We start from the raw sequence: 26,872 nt of genomic DNA, 5'->3' as shown, positions 1-26,872 counted from the left end.
GTGTTTCCAAAGAGATACATTATGGCCTTTGGTGTTTCTTATAAGTTGTGTGTAGTATGAGGCTTTTGCTTTGCGTAATTCTAGGACTACTTTATTTCTTAAACTTTTGTAGATCAGATGATCAGTATTGAGTTTAGAAGACAACGATGTTTTCAAGGCCAGATCTCTTTTTTTCATAAATTTATGATTAGGACCAGTAGGATTCTTGATAAACACCACTTGCCATACTGTGTTGAGAGTTGTGTAACAGTTTTTGTTTTCTTATGTTTAATCAGCCCCTTTAGTGGGCAGATGGAGTATAGTGCAAGATATCCATGTCCAAATGAGTACAGCTTTGTTTGATCAACAAAGGTTACTGACCATTTTAGGGTTGATGCAGCCGGTTTATCCTCAGGTTTAAAACAGTGTCCAACAGGAACCAGTAGGAGCAAACAACAGAGGGACAGCATACAAACTTTCCCTTGATCAAACAGCTTCAGTTGAAGGATTTTCCTTTGCTTGGAGTCATCATGGGCAGTGTTAAAAACTTGCTGAGAGATGTAGGTCAAGATACCAAGTAGCGACAGTGTTAGAATAAGGAGGATTTGAGTGGACAAACCACTCTTGTTCTCGGCAGCCATCTTGGAAACTTTTATTCATGTTGATGTCGATAATGGTAGTCTTAGCACTGTGTTTAACTCATTATTAGACTCAACTGGCTTCTCTCAGAGTGTAAATAAACCCACTCATGGTCTTAACCACACCCTTGATCTTGCTCTGACTTATGGCATTGAAATTGAACATTTAATGGTTTACTACAAAATCTTATTTTATCAGACCATTACTTAATAAGTTTTGAATTCCTGTTAATGGATTACATGCCATTAGACAAAAATGTCTTCACTAGATGTCTATCTGTTAGTGCTGTAGCTAAAGCAATTCCATCAGTATTGAATTCAGTGCCATGTCTCAATACTACAGAGGACTCTTACGCCAAATTGATAGAAGACTCTTTCCTAAATTGATAATCTTGTTAATAGTGCCGCAGGCTCACTGCGAATAACACTTGATAACCAGCAGCCATGGTCAAATGTATTCCTGGGGCCAGAGTGGGTGACATTGAATCAAATTTAAAACTGCTGGCTAAGGTTAAACGTAAATATGGTACTATTGTTTCGCCCCTTTAAAAAGGAAACAAAACAAAACATGAGAGGTTAGCTCCATGGTATAACTCCAAAACCCGCAAATTAAAGCAAACATCACGAAAATTTGAAAGGATTTGGTGTTCCACTAAACTAGGAGAATCTCACTTAGTCTGACAGGATAGTTTCAAAACATATTAAAACAGAGTAAATTTCTAACTACTAGAGATAAAATTCATCACTTCCTGCCTTCAACAGGCACCGATTTATCCACAAACACAGGAACCTCAGAAACAGCTGTTAAACCTGATATATATTTAGACTGTTTTTCTCCAATTGACCTTCCTGAACTAACTTCAGCGTTTTCCTCATCTAAACCATCAAGCTGTCTCTTAGACCCCATCCCAACTAGGCTGCTTAAGCAAGTCTTACCCTTAGTTAGCACTTCTTTGCTAGATATGATCAATCTGTCTTTAGTAACAAGCTATGTACCACAGTCCTTTAAAATAGCTGTAAAGTAGAATGGGAGGCAGAACCTTCAGCTATTAGACTCCTATCCTGTGGAACCATCTTCCAGATTCAGTCCAGGGGGCAGACACCCTCTCTATGTTTGAGTAGGCTTAAAACTTTCGTTTTTGATAAAGCTTATAGTTAGGGCCGACCAGGCTTGCCTTCGACCAGGTTTTACCTTAACACCTTTGTTAAGGGTGTGCCTGAATACAAATACATTATTCGGCAAAGCACAAATAGTGTTTTGTTTTTTTATGAATAATTTTATCATACAAACATTTTAAAAATTATTTGTTTTTGGGAAGAAAAAAAGCCCATGTCCAATACCAGCATGCAAGTCGGTTACATCGCTATCTCAGTCTTTCTCCTCTGCCCCACTCTTATGTCTATCAGCAGGTCTCAACAAGGGGAACCACATCCACCTGCTACTTTACACACATTTCCTAATTTGGACATCACTCCTGGAGTTGGGGGTGTTCCCCAGAGATAAAGCTGAGCTACTGACACAAGCAAAATGCTTCAAAGGGACTCTCCATAAGCTGTTGTTCCCCTTCTCCTTTCCTCAAAGTTAGGTTGGAAAAAATAGGCAATAAATGAAAAGTGCAAAGCAAGAATTGCCTTTGAATTTCCTCCCTACAAATTACACACTGTACTGTCTCTTTATTATAGGTGTATAAATAGGTAGAAGTCTGTCTGCAATGAGATGATGAGTAAAATTTTAGCTCAGTAGTCTGCACAGTCATCTATGATCAGGGAGACTTTGGTTTGAGACCCGGTCTTGGGACCTCCTTCGTAAGGTAGTTTACACTTTAATTTTCTAAAATTATTCGAATACAAATACAAATAATTTTGCTGCCTCAACAAATACAGATACAAATACAAGAACTGGGTTCTCTGCACATCCTGGTAAAGACTATGCTACACCCTCAATGTCATATGAAAACATACATGAATACATATACAGAAACCTCTGTTTCTAAGAGATGTCCATTAACCTTTCATCGGTTACTGGAGCAATGAATTCTGAAATGAGCATGTAAAGGTTAAAACTATGATATAAGATAAGACATAGATATAAGACATAGATAGAATAGTTCCAAGATCAATTTTTCCTTTTATGAATTGCTGTGAATGTAATGATTTTTTGCATATTCAGGATTACTTTTCCTTCAACCCTCTGACATTTTGTTTGAGTGTCCGAATTCTGAGTGTGTAAATTTATCTACTATATAGTGCCCTCAAAAATTCCATAGTGAACGAAAAAGCACTGGAACTTTCTGCTAACAATCCCACAATGCTATGGCCTGCATTTTATAAGTGCAAAACACAGCAGTGCAATTCCACAGCTGTCAGCAATGACACTAATGATGATGATTAGTATGTGTCCAAAACCTTACTGCCCACTCTTGAATAAGCTACTGTGAGTGTCTATAATATATGGAATAGTGAATGAGTGAATAAGGGAGAGATTTCAGACACAATTGTATCTGTAATTTATAAGGGACATGAACACCAAGCGGTAGCTCAGAAGCTTGATTGATTTCACTGATGACAGGGATGAAACAGGTTATAGCAATTTAATCCAGTTTGAATATAACTGCAACCTGTATGGACCGTTTTTGAGTGACACATCACTATCACGTCACTTCAGCTGTCATCATTCAGCCGCTCACAAGTCCCCACAGTTAGTTAAGTTGTTGTGGAATGTATGAGAATGTAGTAAAAATTAATTAGTGGAATTTACTGTAGTAATCCATGTTATGACAAGAACCTCTCAACTAAGTAGAGTAGTGAACACATCCCAACATCATTACTGTAAGACATGAAGGTCAGTCAATCTGGAAAATTTAAAGTTAAAAAGTTTCTTCAAGTACAGTCGCAAAAACGCTATGATGAAACTGGCTCTCATGAGGACTGCCCCAGGAAAGTAAGACCAAGAGCTAACTTTGCTGTACAGGAAAAGTTCATTAGAGTTACCAGCTGCAGAAATCACCAGCAGCACCTCAGATTAGAGCCCAAATCAATGCTTCCCAGAGCACTGATGTGTAGTTCAAGTAGCAGATAAATCTTAACAACTGTTCGGAGGAGACTGCATTACTCAGGCCTTCATGGTCAAAATGCTGCAAAGAAATACTGAGAGAGACCACTAAGAAGAAGAGAATTGCTATGGTCAAGAAACACAAGGAATGGACATTAGACCAGTGGAAATCTGTACTTTGGTCTGATGACTACAAATTTGAGATTTTTGGTTCCAACTGCTGTGTCTTTGTGAGACGCAGAGGAGGTGAATGGACGGTATATGCGTATGTGGTTCCCACCATGAACCATGGAGGAGGAGGTGTGATGGTGTGGGGTGGCTTTGCTGCTGACACTGTTGGGAATTTATTTAGAATTCAAGGCGCACTTAACCAGCATGGCTTACACAACATTCTGCAGCGACACACCATCCCATCTGGTTTGCACTTAGTTGGACTATCACTTGTTTTTCAACAGGACAGTGATCGAAAACACATCTCCAGGCTATGTAAGGGCTATTTCACCAAGAAGGAGAGTGATGGAGTGCTGCATCAGATGTCCTGGCCCCCTCAATCACCCAACCTAAACTCAATTGAGATGGTTGGGAGTTGGACCACAAAGTGAAGGAAAAGCAGCCAACAAGTGCTCAGCATATGTGAGAAGAGATGTGGCAAGACTTGGAAAAGCATTTCAGGTGACTACGTCATGAAGCTGGTTGAGAGAATGCAGAATGTGCAAAGCTGTCATCAAGACAAACAGTGGCTACTTTGAGGAATTTAAAATATGACACATATTTTGGTTTGTTTGACACTTTTTGTTTACTACATAACTCTATATGTGTAATTTCATGTGTAATTTTTTGATGTCTACAGTATTTTTCTACAATGTAGAAAATAGTTAAAATAAAGAAAAACGCTTGTATGAGTAGGTATGTCGAAACTTTTTACTCCTTCACAAAATCCCTGTACACATGTATCCTTTCATCCCATCATCCCTTCCTCTACCCTTTCTTCAGCCACTCACAGCAACATGGCTCCTGCTCCTTCCTTTTCTTCCATCACCTACATGGCAGCAGGAGAGTCCTGTTAAGCAACTCAGTGGGTCCCACCACAGGCTAACCAAGTTGGTGATCCTCAGCCTCCTTCTTTATTTTCAACTGGTCCATAGCAGGGGAACCTCTCTAACGCTTCACAAGAAGCCACCCGAAACAGCCTCGTCCCAAGCACACTCTCAGCTTACCTAACCAGCTGGAATTGTTTCAAGGCATATCACGCCACCTACTAGCTGTCATTTTCCTCTCTGGAAATCATGTCTATCTGCAATTTTATCACCAATGCTCATTTCATCCAAAAGATCTGGTTCTCCACCATCCAGACCTACTTAGCAGGAATCAACTTCATCAAACTAGTCACTGGCCTTCATTGTCCTTCAATCTCCCATTCCCATGTCACCATGTTAATCAAACGCTTGCATAAACAGGAACCAGCTCTCCCCGCTAGATGCTTGCCACTCACTTCTGACCTTCTCAGCTTCTGCATCTGTTCCCTACATTCAAGCTACATATCCCCTATGGTTGACTTTACCCTAGAAGCCAAGGAGCAAAACATATCAGCTTGGAATTTCTTTGCCTATCTACATCTTCCACTTAAAATCCTATCTAATGGTATCCCGCTAAGGCATCACCCGGCACCCACTCTTCTCACCAAAACAGGAAAAATGGCCACTCGATTCTGGTTCTAGCATTTGCACAGAGTCAAAGAAGGATTTGACTCCTTTGACTTGAGTCCTCCATATTTCAGGTATATCTTTAGAACACTATTCTAAGCCATTTCTTCTGCATTGGTGCCACGTTCACACCAGCCAGATTGGGCATCTCAAACCAAACCATTCGAGTCCTCAGCCACTGATCATCTCACGTATATTGCTCCTACATCCACAACAATCTTAATGATCAAGCTCATATTCAACTCAGCTCAATTTAAATCTGACTCTTTTGGGGGCCTGTAATCAGCTCAGGTGGAGACAATGCTGAGACCAGCCTAACAGGTGACATTTTCTTTCCATCTTCACCCACATCCATTCATCTGTGCTCAGTACTTCCTGAATTTCCATTAAACCTTTAAATGACATATTGTTGTGGCGTGGTTCTTGCTAGTGAAGTGCAGAAGTAGAGATCAGTTTGTGCTGACAATCAGGTGGCAGGAGAGCCTTGCTGAACCCTGGCTTGTGGTGGTTCAGGTATTTGACAAAGATGCTTCCTGCAGTGAAAATGTCTTCACATATATTTTTCTTATATTCACTTTCTTTTCAGTCCTATCTACAATTTCAATTATCTAACCACATGCTGTTACATAAACTCAGCTTGGAGTGGATCTTTGTGGAAGATGGAAAGAATAGTTGCCCTTAGAGAAAAAGATATTTTACAGCTGGGGATGGAGTGCTGAGGGACAGTAATGGCAATACATATATGGTGAAATAAAGAGAGAGGAAGAGAGAAAGTGAATCCATTAGAACTTTTACTGCCTTCCAAGAGTATATATCCTAAGGGCACAGGGAGTGGTCACCACCAAAGTGCTATTGATCACATCACTCTGTTATCTCCTCCACTTCAGAGTATTTAAGTCATGCCTGCCCACAGGGAGTATTGGTGTGTATGTGTGTGTTAAGGAGTTTGTGTGTGTGTATGTGTGTGTCTATGTGTCTGTGTGTGTCTGTGGTCTAACCCGATTCACAGAACAATGAGTATCAGCTGTGTGTGTATGTATGGGTGGGAGGGTGATTGAAGCATGTATCGACAGAAGCAGCATGACATGCCAGTGACCTGCAGTGTCAAATTATTGAGCTGGTCCATAATGCAGAGTGATTACGCAGCAATGTTAATTCACTCCAGCAAGTCCAATACCAACAGTGTCACCCTGGACTCACACACCCACACACACAAACAAAGGCTCTGAGTTTTTTTCTGGTTGGTTCACTTCAGATGAATACTAAACCCTACTAAGAAAAAGCATTTCTTTGTACATGACACACTGCGGTAACAAATTCTGACATGAAATAAGCAGTCATGAAGATAAAGAAGATAACTTCTATCCGAAGTTTGCTGCACTGTAGTCAACTTGAAATAGGACGCTCATTAGTTAAGTGAGCAGTGAATTAGCAATGTGAATGGACTGTAGGCTGCTGTTAGCTAAATCAGCTCAAAACAGTAGCTTCGTCTGGACTGCTTCCAACCTGGAAACAAGAGACAACAACCAGATAGCATAGCCATCTGGGAATGCTCAGAGTTCCTTTGGCAACACTGGATAACCATCAAACTCTGTGAATATGCCCGAGTGCTGCCATCGTGCTCATGGATAAAGACCGGTGGACTGTTAGCTTTCTCTGGAGGACCACATAACTCAAAAAAAAACATTTATTTGTTTTGTGCTCTAATTTGAGTGAAGTGTCCGCTAAGTTTTGGGTCCCTACAATCACAAGCACTGAATCAGGCCTCAACAATTTTTAGCTTTTTTGTTATCCAAATCTTTATCGTGTGATTGCTGAAAGGCAGCTGTGGCTCAGGAGGTAGAGCGGGTCGTCCACTAATCGGAAGATCGGTGGTTCGATTCCCGGCTCATCCAGTCCACATGTCAATGTGTCCTTGGGCAAGACACTTAACCCCGAATTGCTCCTGATGGCTGTGCCATCAGTGTGTGAATGTATAGGAATGATTAGATTTCCACTGATGGGTGGGTTGGGACCTTACATGGTAGCCCCTGTACCATTCAGCGTGTGAATGGGTGAATGTGATTCGTAGTGTAAAAGCGATTTGAGTGGTCGGAAGACTAGAAAGGCGCTATACAAGTACAGTCCATTTACCATTGTTCTTCTTTATTTCCTCTTTATTCTTATTCTGTCTTCCGTATGTTTTTTGCCGCATTTAAACTGCTGCATACTTTGTGCTATAAAAACCATTCAAACATCAATCTGTACAGCTCATTCAGCAGATGTGTGCTTGTATTTTTCTGAAATGTAACATGTTTCAGCAATTTTATATAATTTTTTAAAACATTAAAATTTATAATGGCAGTCTATGGGATGAACCATCCAACCGAGTTGGAACCTTGGTCACTTTGACACTCAACTGCTCGGAAGTCCCTTATTGTACAGATGCCATTCAAACTGTAAAATGTTGACAAAACTTTAAACTTTCAAAGTTATCAGATTGTTTAGTGATATCTTTTGTAGTTTTTGCCCAATTTAAGCCCAAAGTCAGGGGTTTTTCAGACTTTTTCAGGTCTCACCAGTGTGTCATGTGATCAAGCACAGTGGAGAGCACAGATAATTTTAGACCAGAAATGTTTTTCTCAAAATGTAAATACATTTCACATAGGACTTATAGTTTTTGAGATCTGAACCTTAATTGATAGAGAGTCCCTGTCATGTTCTCATTGACTGCAATACAGTCTGCAGGACTTAAACTTACAGATTCTCTCTTCCTTCAAACACTTTTTACACATATCATTCATTTTCATGTTAAACTAGTCTTGCTTTCACTAATGATGTACAAATCTCTGGGCTTCAAGCTCTGGTTTGAGACAAATACATTTTCCTCATCAAAATGGAGATTTTTTCCTCTCATTTTTGTGAATGTCTGTTGGCTCAGTGGTTTAGAATACTGCTCTCATGATCAGCAATACCTTAGATGACAAGGTTGTGTGTTCAATACATGCTAATTGCAATCCTCCTCATAATATTGCTGTCATGTACAAAGTTGCCTCACATCTTTATCCTGTACCAGAATTCAATTCCTCTCTAGCTTACCTTAACATTACTACCTAAAATATGGAATGATATGCTTGTTAAATATGTCTTTTCCTGTGCTACACAGCATGTGTGAGTAGTCCAGTGGTTTAAGGTCATGTCATTTCTGAACTCCTTTTAGATACAAAGGTTGTGAGTTTGAGCCCTGCTTAGGGCAGAACTCAGTAGAGATGAAGGAGTCCAGGTGATGTCAATCTGCTTGCTGAGCTGAGCTGAGCTGAGCTGAGCTGAGCTGAGCTGAGCTGACTGGTGAGACCTTGTCAGGTCTCACCAGTGTGTCATGTGATCAGACACAGTGGAGAGCACAGATATTTTTAGGCCAGAAATGTTTTTCTAAACTCAGTATATTGCCACAAGCCTCCTCTCTCTCACAATGTAAATACATTTCACATAGGACTTATAGTTTTTGAGATCTGAACCTTAATTGATAGAGTCGCTGTCATGTTCTCATTGACTGCAATACAGTCTGCAGGATGTGTGTCTCCTCTCACTCCGGTTTCTTAAACTTACAGACTCTCTGATCCTTCAAACACTTTTTGTGTGATTGCTGAAAGCACTCAATTGCTGAAAGCACTCAACTGACAGTCAACTGCTCGGACATCCCTTATCCTACAGATGCCATTCAAACTTTAAAATGTTCACAAAACTTTGAATTTTCAAAGTTATCAGATTATAACACAACTTGACCACCAATTTACTAAAGTTGTACAGATGGGGATGCTAAACAAGTGTGTAGAACATGATACAAGTGCACCTGTAAGTGGCATTAACAGATTTAAAAACAATCGCTGCTGAATCAGCAACTTACAGCACCAGCAGTTGGAGCAGCCGCTAACACCTTCCAATACTTTGACCTTCATAAACTACTCAAATATTAAAACATTCTGCACCACATTACTGCTATCATCCACATTTTAAAAAAATAACTTTTATACTTAAAGATATTAACATTTCAAATATTACAATTTGTAATGTGAAATCTATGTGAAGAATGTTTAAAGCAGATATCTCAAAAACTGAAAGTGCTGAAGTATATATACTTTATGGAAAGCTGTCCCATGTAGAAATGCTTAACATATTAAAACATAATACCTATAGCACCACCATGTAATCAGTTTTCACATGTTTTACGTCTTGGCTAATAACTCATGAACTATGAGGCTTGTCAAAACAATATTTGGACAGTGGTCTTTGGATGAAGCTGATTTAATTGATATAAGGCACACCCTTTTGCACCTTCAAAAACTTCCATCATTTTAGCTAAATTTTTCTTTTCCTTCTTTTGGCACATATTTCATCTTATCTTCATCAATCTCAATCTCTGGTATATACTATATTTAGACAACCTCTATTTTAACTTATGAGTTCCTTTTTTAATATCACTTCATTACCAAACCTTTGAAAACATGTCCTGATTAACTTAACAGGCCATAACTCTTCAATGCTAAGATGTATTACAACCAAATTTGGAAATGTTGTACATACAGCGACCCTGCACAAGTGTGTAAAATGTCATACAAATATGACCACAGGGGGTGCTAAAGTAAGGTTATATAATGATGCTTCTGCAATTCTATTCTCTATAATTAAATGAAACTTGGTAGACAGGCTCAGCGTGACAATCTGAACAACATACTGAACCATGGCACCAACAGCCCCACCTTGTGGTCATTAATAAAAAAACATCATACTATCATACTATCATAATATCATAATATTCCATGGTAACAAATTCAGCTAAGTTGTACAGATGGAGATGCTTAACAAGTCTGTATCACTTAAGACGATTTCACCCGTAGGTGATGCTACAACATTTGGGAAAAAATTCCTGTTGAAGTAGCAGCTTACAGTGGTAGTAGCAGTAGTGGCAGTAGCTAGCAGTTTGCAGCTCTCACACATAATTTCTTTAGAAATTGCAGAATTTTCTAATTGTGTGAGAGCTGCATATGTCAGTTTACTGTATGAGGACTTTAACCCAGAGATTAAAGGACATATACAACTAGAAAATTCTGCAATTTCTAAAGAAATTGCGTGTGGGAGCTGCAAACTGCCAGACGCAGCCGCTGCCACTGCCGGCTGCTACCACTGCCAGCTGCTACCACTGCCAGCTGCTGCCACTGCTGTTATTGCTACTGTCGCTGCAAATTTCTGCTTCAGCAGTAGTTATTGAAAATTTTGTAGCGCCACCTACAGGTGAAATTGTTTCAAATACCACACACACTTGTTCAGCATCCCCATCTGTCCAATTTTGCTGAATTTGGTCACCATGGAATGTTGAATTTAAGAGATATGGAACTTAATAAGTAGTATGGTGGAGTTTCACTAATGGCCACAAGGTGGGGCTATTGGCACCATGTTTCACTATGTCATGCAACTTGTGTACCGAGTTTCATTTCACTGAAGAAAACAGAACTGTAGAATATCATGTCATCGTATTACAGTAGCGCCCCTTGTGGGTAGAAATGTATCAAATTTTACATAATGGTGCACTGTCATTATCTGTATAAGATTCTCAAATTTGGTGCTGATCCAAATCAGCATTGAAGAGTTATGGCTCGTCAAATGCATCAGGCCACGCCTTCAAAACTTTGGTAACCAATTACACAAACGGTAAGTGAAACCAAAAAATGAACATATAAGCTCTGTTCAGGATCATCTAAATATGCTATGTACCAAGTTTGGTGAAGATTGGATGAAAAATGTGCCAAAAGAAGCAAAAAATGCGTTTATGAAAAAATTCAAAGTGGGGGAAAAAATTTCTAGGTGCAAATGGGCTTGGCCTATATCAGTCTACTTGGTACCATCCAAGGGATACACTGTGCAGAAATTGTTTGGATAGGCCTCACGATTTATGAGTTATAAGCCAAAATGTATAACATATAATAACTGACCACATGGTGGCGCTGTTGGTCCCATTTTAAAATATGTTAAGTATTTTCACATGGGCCTGTCAATCAAGATTGAACACTTTAGCACTTTTAGTTTTTGAGATATGAGCTTTCAAACATTGCTCCCATTGACTTTCCATTATAAATTTTAATGCTTTAAAAAATTATATAAAATCATTGGAATATGTTAGAGATGAGAAAAAGTAATAGCATACATCTCCTCATGGGGATGTCCAATTTGACATTGAAACAAAGTCGATACGACAAATCCTGTAGGACTAGTTAGATGACGAAAAATGGTGACATAATAACAACTAGAAAATGCAATTTCTGTAGAATTTGCATGTGATTGCTGAAAACTGATTTAGATTGCATTACTGGACGCTGAACACTATTGAAAAATCTACCATAAATCTATTAAAATCAGCAATGGTTGGAATTAAACCTACACCCTTATGTGCATAAGACAGACATGCTATGCACCGAGCTAACATGTCACACAGCAATACCAGGCCAGATTTTGGTGTTTAGGATCTAAAAGGAGTTCAGAAATGACATGACCTTAAACCACTGGACTACTCATACATGCTGTGTAGCACAGGAAAAGATGTATTTAACAAGCATATCAATCCATATTTTAGGTAGTAATGTTAAGGTAAGCTAGAGAGGAATTGAATTCTGGTACAGGATAAAGTTGTGAAGCAACTTTGTACATGACAGCAATATTATGAGGAGCACTGCAGTGAGTGGGTATTGAACACACATCTAAGGTGAAGCTGATGAGGAGAACAGTGTTCTAAACCACTGAGCCAACAGATATTCGCAAAAAGGAGAGGAAAAAATCTCCATTTTGATGATGAAAATGTATTTGTCTCAAACTAGAGCTTTAAGCCCAGAGATTTGTACATCATTAGTAAAGCAAGACTAGTTTAACATGAGAATGAATGATATGTGTTTGAAGGAAGAGAGAATCTGTAAGTTTAAGAAACTGGAGTGAGAGGAAACACACATCTTGCAGAGTGTATTGCAGTCAATGAGAACATGACAGGGACTCTCTATCAATTAAGGTTCAGATGTCAAAAACTATAAGTCTTATGTGAAATGTAAACAATCTGATAACTTTGAAAATTCAAAGTTTTGTGAACATTTTAAAGTTTGAATGGCATCTGTAGGATAAGGGACGTTTGAGAATGTAGCTAGATATGCTACACACTGAGCTAATTTGTCACACAGCTTGCCTGGCCAGATTTTTCTGTTTAGACTTTAAATTGTATGAAATGTATGGGTTGTAATTTTTCAGATAAAGTTTTCTTGACTATTATGTGTGCACGCCAGTATCTGATGTTCTTTTTGTATGTATTGTTTTTTTTTGTGTGTGTGTGTGTGTTTCTGAGATGAAGGTAATTTTGAATTGTAAATGAAACCTGAAGGTTCAAGGTGACTAACAGTTTAAAACAGAGAAAGAGAGAAATTTTATCACAAGGACTTTGTTTTGCAGTCTTAATCAGCAGATTGACAGCAGCTGTGTGGAACTGTATTTTTTCACCTTCAACTCTACTGAGTTCTGCCCTGAGCAGGGTTCGAACACACAGTCTTTTGATCTAAAAGGAGATCAGAAGTGACATGATCTTAAACCACTGAACTACCCAGATATGCTATGTAGTATAGGAAAACATGTCTTTAACATACATATCAATCCAAATTTCAGGTAATGTTAAAGAAAACTAGAGTTGAATTGAATTATGGTACATGATAAAGATGTAAAGCAACTTTGTACATGAGAGCAATATTATGAGGAGGATTGCAGTTAGCATGTATTGAACACACAACCTTGTCATCTAAGGTGAAGTTGATCATGACAACAGTGTTCTAAACCACTGAGCTAACAGACATTCACAAAAATGAGAGGAAAAAATCTCCATTTTGATGAGGAAAATTTATTTGTCTCAAACTAGAGCTTGGAGCCCAGAGATTTGAGAAGCAAGACTAGCTTAAAATGACAATGAATGAAGTGTTTGAAGGAGTGAGTGACAGGAGACACACATCCTGCAGACTGTATTGCAGTCAATGAGAGTGTGACAGGGACTCCCTATCAGTTAAGGTTTAGACCTCAAAAAATATCAGTCCCATGTGAAATGTATTTACATTTTGAGAGAGAGGAGGCTTGTGGCAACATACTGAGGCAAGATATGTCCTTGAGGAGTTCAAATTGTGGGAATGAGAGCTGTTTAAAAAATCTTTTCTGGTCTAAAAATATCTGTGCCCTCCACTGCCAATCAATTTTTATCAATCAATTTTTATTTATATAGTGCCAAATCACAACACAAGTCATCTCAGGGCACTTTTCACATAGAGCAGGTCTAGACCATACTCTTTAATTTACAGAGACCCAACAAATCCCCCATGAGCAAGCACTTGGCAACAGCGGTAAGGAAAAACTCCCCTTTAACGGGTAGAAACCTCAAGAAGAACCTGGCTCTTGGTGGGTGGCCATCTGCCTTGACTGGTTGAGTTGAGAGATTGTGATTGTGCCTGATCACATGACACACGGGTGAGACCTGACAATGTCTGTAAAACCCCTGACTTTGGACTTCAATTGCTGAAAAATTACTAAAGATATCACTAAACAATCTGATAACAATTGAAAATTCAAAGTTTTGTTAACATTTTAAAGTTCGAATGGCATCTGTAGGATAAGGGCCGTCCAAGCAATTGAGTGTCAAAGTGACAAAGGTTCCAACTCAGTTGGACAATTCCCATAGACTGCCATCATAAATTTTAATGTTTTAAAAGATTATATAAAATCACTGAAACATGTTACATTTCAGAAAAATACAAGCACACATCTCCTGAATAAGCTGCACAGATCGATGTTTGAATGGTTTTTATAGCACAAAGTATGCAGCACATGTATGCAAAAAACGTACAGAATGCGGACTAAGAATAAAGAGTGAGAAGAACAATGTGTGATTGCTTTCAGCTTTCAGCAATCACTGTCACATCCTGAATGGACTTCCTGTTTTTGCACTCTGTGTTTTTGTTCTCTTGGGTTTTCTGTATTACACTTCTGTTGAGTCTAGTCCTTCTTGTATGGTTTTGCTTGTCATGATTTGGGTGGGGGGATTAGAGGACTGCCTTGGTGGTTGGCTTAGGGTATTGTGCTTTGTAATATTGTATTTAGGAGATATGAAATATAAGTGGTATTGTGGTGTGTCACTAATGGCCACAAGGTGAGGCTAATGGTGCCAAGTTCCAATATGTTGTGCACACTGAAATGGAGAACTTGTGTACTAGGGGTGTGCCCGAATACAAATACCTTATTCAGCAAAGCACAAATAGTGGGGGTTTTTACAAATATTTGTTTCATACAAATATTTTAAAATTTTGTTTTTGGGAAGAAAAAAAACATGTCAAATACCAGTGTGCAGGTCGGTTACATCGCTATCTCAGTCTCTGTCCGCTGCTCCACTGTTACATCTATCAGCAGGTCTCAACAAGGGTAGTCGCATCCACCTGCTACATGATGCACATTTCCTAATTTGGATATCACTCCCGGAGTTGGGGGTGTTCGCCGGAGATAAAGCTGAGCTTCTGACACGCTTAATGAACAAGCTTCATTAACACTTATTGTAACACTTTAGTTTTCTAAAATTAAAAGTAATAAAAACAAAAACAGAATATTTAAGCATCTTTCCACTTTTATTAGAATTCAAATACAAATAACTTTGCTGCCTCAACAAATACAGATACAAATACAAATACTGGGCCCTCTGCACATCCCTATTGTGTACCAAGTTTCATTTCATCAAAGGCACCAGAACTGTGGAAATATCAAGTTATAATATTACACTAGTGCCCCCCTATGGCTAGAATTGTATTGGCGAAATAATAATAACAATAAAGAGTGAAGATAACATAGTGTGTGATAAAGGTTTGGATAACAGAAGTGTGATTGCTTTCATCAATCACACAATAATAAAGCTTTGGATAACAATAAAGAGCACTTTCAATAGGTTCCTTGCACTTTGGGCCCAAATTAAAGCTGAAAGTAGCGATGAACGGGCCCTCACAACTCGAGGAGGGAGCGGCAGCTGTGGTAAAGCTACAGGAGGTTGGACGACGTGGCTCTGAATTTTGAGGATTATTGGACACTGTGTGAATGGGTAAAATATTTTCTGTGTGCTGTGTGTGGTGCTGGAGATGACATATTGGAAATTGTGTATACATTTGCTGAATTATGTGTAATTTAGGCTTCACTTTCTGTTGCCTGTAGGCAATACTATGTAAGTCAAATATTAATGCAGCAATACATTTACCAGAGGGCAACTGACATTGATATACATTTTCATTAATATAGTACATTGCATGTAGGAGATAACTATCACTTCCTGTGTCCACTATGTGGCGTTAGAGAGCACCCACTAATTTTAGTCAAAATTTTAGTCCAGGTGCCATGTGAGGAGGACACAGCCTTACTGAGCTCCTCGACTGAACTATTTTATTTTACAATTTTCAGCTTATCTCTTGCCAATAATTTAGCTCATGTGGCATAGCGAAAACTTGGGAATACTTTGACGCCTGCCTGATAACTGGGAAACTTCAAAATGTTGACTCGTATGAAGAAGACTCCGACGGCACACCTGCTATAACGATAGAGCTGACTGAACAAAATGCTATCCTCCATGCAATTGGCAACTTGAAGATAGAGCTGCTGGCAAAAATTGAGGAGAAGGCTGAGAGCCAGTTGGCAATAATAGGTAGCCAAGTGGACCAAGTGAGAGAGAATTTGAAAAGAGCTGATGAGATGGCTGAAACAGACAGCTTGGCATTGAGGAAACAAATAGCCTCCATTGAGCAGGGGGCAACTGACCATTCAGACTCCATTGCTGCCCTTCGACACAATGTGACTGAGATGAAAAACAAGTGGCCAGGCTTAAAGCACGTAATTAAGAACTGGAAGCTCGATCATGCCACTGTAATCTATGTATTACTGGTATTAGGGAGCAACAGGAAGATGGGAAGCACCTGGTCCAATACATTGCTAAGATGCTACAGGATGCACTTGGCTTGGAAAATCCACCACTGCTAGACCGCACACACCACACTCTACGAACCCGGCCAGAAGACAACCAGCCCTCTAGGGCCTTTGTCATCAGAGGCCACTACTTTCAGGATCGGGAGGCTATCATTCAAAAGGCCAGAGAGCAGAAACAAGTGATGACCAAGGATGGACACAGGATCCGTATCCTACCAGACTACACCCAGACAGTGATGGAACAATGTGTAGCATTCAATGAAGTACGCAGCATGCTGAGCAGCTGTGATGGGGTGCGCTTCGGCTTATGGTATCCAGCAGAACTGAAAATAACAGTGGACAGCAGCGTGAGCAAAAGTTTCAAGGATCCAAAGATGGCTAAAGACTTCGTCATGGCTAATTTGAAAAGAAAAGACTCTTAAACCCCTTTGGGAACTTTTATAGTCAGTGACATTACTTCTCTTATTTTTCCTGTTTCTCAGCAAGGACTGTGACAGGAGAATTGGAGAATTGTTCTAGCCCACTGAGCTGGTAATTTGTTTTTTTTTTTCCAGGTTAGCTGGACAACCCGATAGACCCAGATAATATATGCAGATTATATGATGTCTACTTCATTTGACACGTGATGTGAAGGGTATGTCACTAAGATTCAACCTAAATACAATTTTGCAGAAGTTCACCCACAGGTTTTATTTATCTTTCCAATTATTGGCCCAGGTTAAGTATTAAGTATTATAGTAAGCTATGCTCCTTAATTTTTTTATTTTCTTATTTTTCTTTTTTCTTTTAAGGGGAAAAAGCTATTGACTTTCAAGTTTTATATAGTTCTGGGAGAGGCTCAGACTCATTAGTGAGGTGTTATGCAGAATGAGAGTGAGCAGTGGGAGCCAAGAGCAGCTTTTCATTTGGGGAGAGGCCAGCAGAGGGCATTATACATCCAAGTCTGGATGTGTATGTATGTGTTTGTTACGGTTTGGCGTTGTATTTTGTTTTTTCTTTTCTTTTGTTGTTTTCATTTGATTGCTACTTCAAAGTCCATACAAGAGATCATCAACATTTTTCCTAATGACATATTCTAGGTCTAGTGGGCAGGACGATATCAGACTAAATTTACTTGCTGGAATACTTCCGGACTTAATCATCCAGTGAAGCGAAATAAAATGTTTGCACACCTAATAAAGCTAAAAACTGATCAGGCTGGCGACAAAATTAAAATAGACCAATTTTTTGAAACAATTGAAATGCCCACTCTTAATGCTGATGACAAACGAGAGTTAGATAAGGCTATATCAACAGCCGAAATAGAACAGGCAATTAAAAAAAACGAAAGGTGGTTAATCCCCGGGGCTCAATGGGTTCTCCATCGAATTCTTTAAGAAATTTTCTGGTACCACTCCTATGTGAGGTATATAATGAAGCATTTCAACAGAGGACTTATTTAAACATAAGTTTAAGCCTGCATTGGAGAGAGCTAAATTGGATCTTACTCACTGGTCTACACTTCCCATATCACTGGCTGGGAGAATAAATTCTGTTAAGATGGCAATTTTGCCCAGATTCTTGTTTTTGTTTCAAACAATTCCTATCTTTATTTCTAAATCATATTTTAAGGAGCTAGATCAACGTATAAGTATTTTCTTTTGGAATAAGATTATTCCCTGGTAAAGGAAAGCTTTTCTAAAATGTTATAAAGAGGATGGAGGCTTGGCATTACCAAATTTTATTTACTACTACTGGGCAGCCAACATTCACAGGATAGCCTATTGGGTCTCTGTGTACCATGAATCATATGGAGCAATATTTTAGTAACCCGGTGTCCTTAGCCTCTTTAGTATGTGCTCCAGTTCCATTAAAACGTCATTATAAAAGGCTCATTGAAAATATGGAGCCAATTTAGGAATCATTTTAGATTCAAGCAGGCCCTGCCCTCAATGCCAATCATGGCTAATTCATTATTTGGTCCATCACTCATGGTTTAGATGGGGGTTGGAATGTGTGAACAACCTGTTCAAGGATCAAATGTTTACTTCTTTTGACAGAGTGGTAAGGGAGTATGGTATTCCACAATCACATTTTTCCAGATATATGCAAGTCCACCATTTTGTGAAAGAAAATTTCACTTCTTTTCCATCCCAGCCACCAGGTGGCTGGTTGGCTGGTTGGAGGAGTGTATAAATTTAGATCCATCGGAAAGAGCATGTATTTCTAAAATATATGATATACTCTTGGCAGTAACCTCACCCTCTCTTACATATTTGAAAGATTTATGGGAGAGAGACTTTGGTGGGGAGATTCCTGACAATGTTTGGCAACACTCAATTGAGAAAATACATTCCACTTCTATTTGTGTTGAGCATGGCTTACTACAGTTTAAGGTCTTACACAGACTCCATCTTTCCAAAGACAAACTTTCCAGAATATACCCGCAATTGGATCCAACTTGCTCTTGGTGTAACCGAGACTCTGCCATATTCATACATATGTTTTGGTGTTGTCCAACCTTGAGCTCCTTTTGGTCTGATGTTTTTGAGACTTTTTCCTATATCTGTGGCAAAGATATACGACCCGCCCCTATAGTGGCAATGTTTGGAGTGGTTCAGAGTGGACTGAAGCTATCTGTGGCTCAGTCTGACGCTATAGCCTTTATGTCACTTTTAGCTACACGCCTCATCCTGCTCGAGTGGATGTCTGTTACACCCTCTTCACATAAGCAATGGATTGGAGAGGTGATGGCTCTTTTAAACTTGAAAAGCTTAAATATTCAATTCATGGATCTGTCCAGACATTTTTTTAAAGTCTGGCAACCATTCTTGGATTACTTTGATTCTATACACTGTGATGAAGAGTAAAATGATCGTCTGTGCTTTCTGTTTTTGTGATGGGTTATGATGTGAGCCTTAGGAAGTAGCTATCATCTGTTAGAGCTTTTGTTGGGTTTTGTTTTTGTTTTGTTTTGTTTTGTGTCTGTTTGGGTTTTGGTTTGGCTAATGTATTTAGAGATATGACTTAATGTGCAAAGGATAGTTAATGTTATGTGTGTTTTTTCTGTTTAGGAAAAATTTAATAAAAAACATTTGAATATGTAGCTGTATATCATGTGTAGACCACACCATGTAAATTTCATGTAAATCGGATGATGTTTGCCATATAAGGCTGACTTCCTGGCACCATGACTATGACTCACTATTGACATGTAGATGTGTTTAAGCTTGGATTCTTATAAACCAAAAAAGGTTTTGGGCAAAATTGACCGGCACACCATGCCAAGGGCGTTCCATGAAAAGTCATGACTGTATTCAAATAAGCCAAAGATCTAAATAGGGCAAGGATTCTGATGGTAATACATTTTCATGTAACTTGTCGGAGTCAAGTTTGTTATATATACTTAGAGAGAGAGAGAGCTGAATAGCTATAATAGTGTGGTTGAAACAGTTTACCTGAAAAAGTGATTTAAATATGTTTAATTAAAGATGACATTTTTTATGAAAAGAAATGGTGCTCTGTGTATTCAAAGGCAAAACATCCTAGGTATAGATTTCATATTATTTGAAATTAGAGTAACTGTGTGTGTGTGGAAACGTGTGCTCACACTTCATTTGGTACTCAAATGGTTAAGGAGTAGAAGGTAGGGCTGGAGATAAATCTAACCATAGTACCACAAACAAATACATAGTAATAATTCTTAGAGAGAGAATAGGTGTGTGTGTTGTCAAGTTTTTGAGCAGCTATTTAAAAGAGGCAACATTAAGGGTAAGTGCCATGGAAATGTGACATTTTATAGCCAATAAATAAAACTTAATAAAGTGATATAAGTATATTATTACATTATCAGCTCCAGTTAGTACATGTTTTATATATATATATTTTTTTAACCTGGCTAATAATGTAATGACCAGCCATTAATGTAATAATTTATTACATTATGTGCAAAAAGTTATTACATTATTGGTTTAGAAATTTTATTACATTATGCATAAGTTCTTACATTATCAACTATTATTACATGAAGAATGGAAATATTATTACTTTATTGGCAGTTATTACATTTATGGTAGTTATTACATTATTGGCTGCTACAGGCCCTTATAATTCTTCGAAATACAAAAGGGCCTTCGCACCACTCTGTGCTCGGGCCCTAATAACTGTCAACTCAAAACTCATACCATGGCAGTCTTTTGAAGCATGTTACTGTTTTTATGCAATATTTAATTCTTAAGGAGGAGATATTTGGCCTATGAAGTAAACTCTTACTGATGGCCAATCCAGTCAAGCCATTATTTCTCATGTTATTATATAACAGTTGCACAAATTCAGCTTCTCTCTCAAACCTTTGAAAAAGTGACAATGATTGAAATTTCATAGAAAACCTGGACTCATTACACTATAAAATATGATATTAATATATCACCCACTCTTAACAACTGTTTAAAGAAACAGTTCATCTCAGAACAGGATGGGTCTAGCCTTGCTTAGCACAAAGCCCGGAAGCAGGGGGGAAACTGACAACCTAGCTCAATCAAAACAAAAACACCTCAGCATTTTTTTCTTCTTTGCATCTTGTAAACTATCAGTTTGCCACCAAATAAAAGAGTAAAAAGTCAGCTGGGTTGTAGTCGGTTAGGACAGAACTCAAACCTGACAACCCCACTGTGAAGACAGAACAGTTGAGGTGCTGCCTGTAGTCACTGCAGCCTGCGGTTGTTTTGTCAAGAGATAGCTGTAATGTGTAACTGCTGGTACAACAACATCCCATTCCTACATGATTTGTAAGCAAAGAAAGCTACAGAGACAGAAAGAGAGATTTTTGAAAGTAGGTATAACTTCTCATAACTTGCCTGCTTTGCTGAAAACTGACACAATAATTCTTTTGACACTACTAAATACTGGAAACCTAAGTAATATGGCAGTCTTTAAAGTTGTCTCATGTACACAAAAAAAACAAACAAATGCGCTCTGTGGTGGGATTTTTTCTGTTATAGAGGAGAATTCACAAACAGCTCATTGTCTCTAAGAGTCTTTATTGCAATCTCAACAACAGCATTTGCAAATGGATCAGACAGCTTGAGGCTGAAAGATGCTGTATGAAGTTCAGTGATGGTATTTGTACACACAGATGCATGCGTCACAAACATCCCATCACCCTAACAAGTGACTTTTACTTCATTCACCATATTTCTAAGTAGTTTCTTTCTATCTCTGTCTGCTTTCCTCCCTAGGAAGTTTCCTTCTCTGCCTCTGTCTAATGAGAAGTAAAAGTTGAAGGCCAAATCCCACAGCTCACTTTATTGGGAACATTTTCACACTGGAAGCAAAGAAGACAGAGTATTACATTGTGCACTTATCTGTTAGACAGTATAACATAAGAATACAAGCTTCCATTTCACCCTTAAATGAGATGCAGTACACAGACTTGTCATTATGGCTTTGCTGTGTTCATTTCCTTTAATCTCTTAGCCAAAGTCACATAACTGTATCCACAGTACACAAAAGTTTGACATTTAGTAAAAGTCCAGAGCAATGGTCATCATTTTCAAGAGCTGTCTTATTATTTTTTGATTGAAATTCACATCAGTATACTATAGGGCCTTGCTTTGGTGTGATATGTGATAATGCTATAAAACAAACAGACCGTCATAACACTTCACAGCTTTACACTCAGCAGTGACATACTGAAGTGTAAGAAATGTGGTTACAACATTTACAGCAGTGACACAAATAAAGATGGCTGAAGCGAATACATAATTTAAGCCACTTTCTGGGGGGGAAAAATAATAAATGCAATGAGCCAGAAGAGGAAAGTAGAAACTTTTCTGCTGGGCTTCACAGTCAGTAATGCCAAATTTTAGACCATCTGTAGTTAGGCACATAATGTCACACACTGGGGTAGGGTAGCATGAACCTACCAAAATCTGTTTCTTGAATACTAAGTTACCTTCAGAAAAGAATGAGATTATCAGCAGGAATGTAAAAATTGAAGAGCAAGCTGTTCATTTCTGATCAACAACCAAATAGCAATATGACAAACTGGTGTGCTTGTGGAATGAGTGTACAGTATTTGACCTAAGAACAACAGTACCAATTACATACTAGACATGACCATTATTATACAATATTTCAAACAATGAATACATCGAAACTATTGAGGCATTCAGTGCATTTTGCATCATCAGGATGCAAACTTCATGCTGAGGTATTCTGTTGAGGAGCAGGGATACATCAGCAGTCTAACAGTGTCCTGGCAAGAAAAACTGTCAGGGTTGAACTACTGATCACTCTTGCAGCCAAAGTGGTCCACTCTAAAATATACCTGCTATCACATCTAAAGCTCACAAATCAACATGTATCTCATTAATCTGAGCTGTACTCAAACAGAAATTTAAAAAACACAGTTTGTGTTTTTAGGGGCCCAATACTTCTGTGCAGCATCTCTAGCTATAGTGTGGGTTGCTAGATACAGTTGGTGAGCACAGATTTTAGTTTTGGTTGGTAAAGGCACGATGGGACCAAACCTGGCAACCTCAATGTGTGATGACAGTGATGACATGCAGCTCCTTTTAAAACCACAAATTGTTTTCACATTTCTCCTTGAGTATGAATTTAACCAGTCTGACACTGTAGGCCCCCCCTCAGACAAAACTTAGTCAACTGAGCCCCCCATATCTACCCCCAACCCAGGTGTGTAATTTCAAATTGTGATAATTGAGTTTTTTGTCTGTATGTCCACTGCTTTTCAACACAGGGCAAATTTCTGGATGATGAGTGAATGGATAAAGGAGTGTCAGTGTTCCAGGTATATCAGAATCTGAGCAATGTCACGAGTAATGTCATAAAAACTGTATTATTAACATAAGTTGAATTCATTCATTCATGTGTGTCTGTGGGCACATGTTCAAAATGTTTCATGTTTGTATGTGCTAATATGCATTATATAAACCCCCGTGAGCCACCAGTTGCAGCCTGTTGTTAATGTTATAGCATGAAATCCAGATGTGTCTCAGTGAAGAAATCCCAGCAGAGCAGTCAGCCAGAGTCCCAAAACTGAGCCCTTCAGCCACAGAAACAGTTCATACATGCCGAGTCTCCACAGGCTGAAAGACTCTGCCAGTGTGATCTGCAGACGCCTCCTCTTGGACTGAGCCTTACTCCTCTTGTGCCTGTCAGTCAGAGAGGGAAGAAGATGAAGGGGAGGGATCAAGAGTTGGGAAAAATTGAAGGCATTTGGTCGAATCATCAAGATTTCTTACATTTGATCTTGAAGTTTTAAAATAATTTGCTATTGATCCATATATTTTAAAAAAAACAGCGACAATATAACATTAATACATGTAAGTAGCATTTTCACAACTGTAGAACAGCTTAGAAGACTTGGATAAGACCTTTGTAGTGTGAAATATAATGAATGAATATGAATATTCTCTGTTTCACATCCTACACATGCCAGTTATTAGACAGGGTTGTTATTATAAACAATAACCAAAACGGCTTATATATTTAGCTTTATTTAAATCATATTTCAATCATCATGGGGTGTAGAAACATTATATATGTAAGGGTAATCTAAAATCAATTAACAAAAAAGTTTCTCTGCTGTGATTAAGAGAGTAACAAAAATGCTCATTAATCAAAGTGAGATGGCAGGCTGAACATCTACTAACACAACACTGGCAAACATCTGTTCATGAATCCTGTGAGCTGCATCTGTCTTCTTTAAATGTCTCTGTGACTGCAACCATCAAAGACAGGCAAACTGTCCACTAAATGCAGGCACCTCTAAAAATAGGTTTTATGTAAAAGTATACATTTCCACTAGCAACCTCTAAAGCATACATACTCAATAGGTGGACTCCGGTCCAATCAGGACTGAATAACAATTTACAGGATCAGGAACAAAATTTAACTGCAATGTGACTCGGACCGCTTTTGAGTGACACATCACGCCACCTCAGCTGCCATCATTCAGCCACCTGCTAATTGCTGGTGGTTACCAACGTTGTTGTAGAATGTTGGTGCTCCGGCTGATAAAGTACAATGCATAATTCAAAACGCTCAGATACAAAAAGGAAAGGCTGACAGTGAAAAACATGCATTTAAGGATGAGTGGGCTAAGAAATATGTGCAGTGAGGAACTCATACTGCGGCAAACTATATAATGAACACTCAAACCAGTGTGTCTGCCTGACCATGTACAGAGTCCTGGAGTTTTTGTACTAAAATATCATCATTTAATGCAGCCTTACTGAATTTTTGAGGCAGTGGAAATTTATTAAGTGGACCTTTAAGACTCGTATTTAACACCCGCCCTACAGGCTGCAATGTCTATTACTGCATAAACATAAACATACATACCCACACCAACATAACAAATTTAGTAGTGTCAGTAGGGGACCTAAAATAATTAGAAAATGAGCAACATTATGAGGATCACTGCTAAGAGCAGGTATTGAACTCAGAAGCTTTTAATCTAATGGGGAAAGCAGACCATGAGAACAGTGTTCTAAACCACTGAGCTGGCAGACAATCCCTGAAATGGGAAAAAAAATTCCCATTTTGTTGAGGAGAAATTTGCTTGCTTAACACTAGAGCTTGTAGCTCAAAGATTTTTACACCATAGTGAAAGCAGGATTAGCTTACCATGAGAATGTATGATATGTGTACAAAGTGTCTGAAGGAAGAGAGTTATAGAAGTTAATTAAAAAAAGTGGAATGAGAGGAGACACACATCCTGCAGACAGTATTGCAGTTAATGATAGCATGACAGTGACTCCATATCAAGTAAGGTTTAGATCTCAGAAAGTATAAGACCTATGGGAAATGTATTTACATTTTGAAAGGGGAGGCTTGTGGCAACATATTGAAGTAAGATATGTGCTTGAGGAGTTAAAACTGTGAGAGTGAGGTCTGTTTAGAATTTTTTTCTGGCCTAAAAGTATCTGTGCTCTCCACTCAGCCTAATCACATGACACACTGGTGAGATCTGTAAAAAGATGTGAAAGCCCTCAATTTGGAAATAAGTTGTTTCAAAAGTACAAAAGATATCAAATCACAATCTGATAACTTTGAAAATTCAAAGTTTTGTGAACATTTTAAAGTTGGAATGGTCTCCACAGGATAAGGGATGTCCAAGCAGTTGAGTTTGAGACTCAGCTGTGACAAAGGTTCCAACTCAGTTGGACAATTCCTCCCATAGACTGCCATTATGCATTTTAATGCTTTAAAAAATTAGATAAAATCACTGAAACATATTACATTTGACAAAAAAACAAGAACACTTCTCCTGAATGAGCTGCACAGATTGACATTTGAATGTTTTTTTATAGCACAAAGTGTGCAGCAGTTGAAAAGGGCCAAAAAATGTATGGAATGTGAAATAAGAATAAAGAGTGAGAAGAACAATGTGTAAAGATTTGAAGAATAAGAGTGTGAATGCTTTCACAATAACTAGAAAATTCTTCAATTCTGAAGAAATTGCAAGTGAAAGAAACTGCAAGCTGCCAGTCACAGCTGCTGCTGCAAGTTTCTGTGCCAGCAACAATTTTTTAAAAATTCTGTAGCGCCACCTACAGGTGAAATTGTGGGCATGCAGATGTGTTCAGGACTGGGCTCTTGTCGGGCTCTTGCGTGAATGACTTACATATTACTTCCTCTGTCCATTATGTGGCGCTAGAGAGCAAACAGTAATATACAACATGTTGCTGTATATCATGTGTAGACCACACCATGTAAATTGGATGATGTTTTTCCTATAAGGCTGACTTTCTGTTGTCAGTAGGTGGTGCTACGACTATGACTCAATATTGATATGTAGATGTGTTCAGGCCAGGACTCTTATCAAGCATGACAGAATTGGTGCAGGTTGGACAATGCATTCAGGTTACAAGAACTTCCTCCTTCATGGCAAAACATTGAAGTTTGCCATGGTGATGACGTTGAATGAAAGCTGAAGATTTTGATAACTTTTCATTGCAAAGGTCTTTAGATGACACTGTTGGGTTAAATCTATAGGAGGAGTTTGTCAAAATACAACAAAAAGTACAGCACCTGTAACTTCCTGTTGCCAGTAGAATAGAAAAGAATTCCTTTATTGTCATTGTACTGGTGTGTAACGAAATTCAGGTGCACTGCCTGAGCAGATCTCAATATCCAAGAATTATCCTATTCATTTCACACGCACTGACAGACACACACCCAAATCCAAACATGCATTAAAATTAGCCTACATATGCATTAACAAATATCAGTATTGCACAAAATAAACATAAAAAAATATAAATAAAAGTATTGCACAGAATTAATGACAATATTGCACAGTACTGTACATTAAGAGTTATCTATGGGGTGGTTGTGCTTTCAGAGCAGAGTTCAGTGTGGTGACGGCTTTGGGATAAAAACTGCTCATTAGTCTTGTGGTGCGCACTTTGATGGACCCGTAGTGCTTTCCCGAGGGCAGAAGGTCAAACTGGTGATGGGTGGGGTGAAATGGGTCCTTTAAGATGCACAAT

General features: G+C 38.6%; 1 protein-coding gene across 7 annotated transcripts in view; it reads right to left on the bottom strand.

The window, feature by feature from the left end:
• Positions 1-21,354: 21,354 nt before the first annotated feature.
• Positions 21,355-26,872, bottom strand: part of adck1 (aarF domain containing kinase 1) — a 128,969-nt gene continuing 123,451 nt past the window's right edge. For 6 of the 7 annotated variants that reach the window (XM_042387737.1, XM_042387734.1, XM_042387740.1 and 3 more), the window contains one exon: positions 21,355-23,527. In XM_042387737.1, coding sequence (XP_042243671.1) covers positions 23,368-23,527 — 160 coding nt within the window. In that variant the 3' untranslated portion in view covers positions 21,355-23,367. The remainder of the gene's footprint in view (positions 23,528-26,872) is intronic. The other variant, XM_042387738.1, reaches the window with a different exon arrangement.

This window comes from Thunnus maccoyii, chromosome 16 (genome assembly GCF_910596095.1).
Source record: "Thunnus maccoyii chromosome 16, fThuMac1.1, whole genome shotgun sequence".
Lineage (NCBI taxonomy): Eukaryota > Metazoa > Chordata > Actinopteri > Scombriformes > Scombridae > Thunnus > Thunnus maccoyii.
The sequence above is the reverse complement of the archived record's forward strand: the minus strand, read 5'-3'. Positions and strand labels throughout refer to the sequence as shown.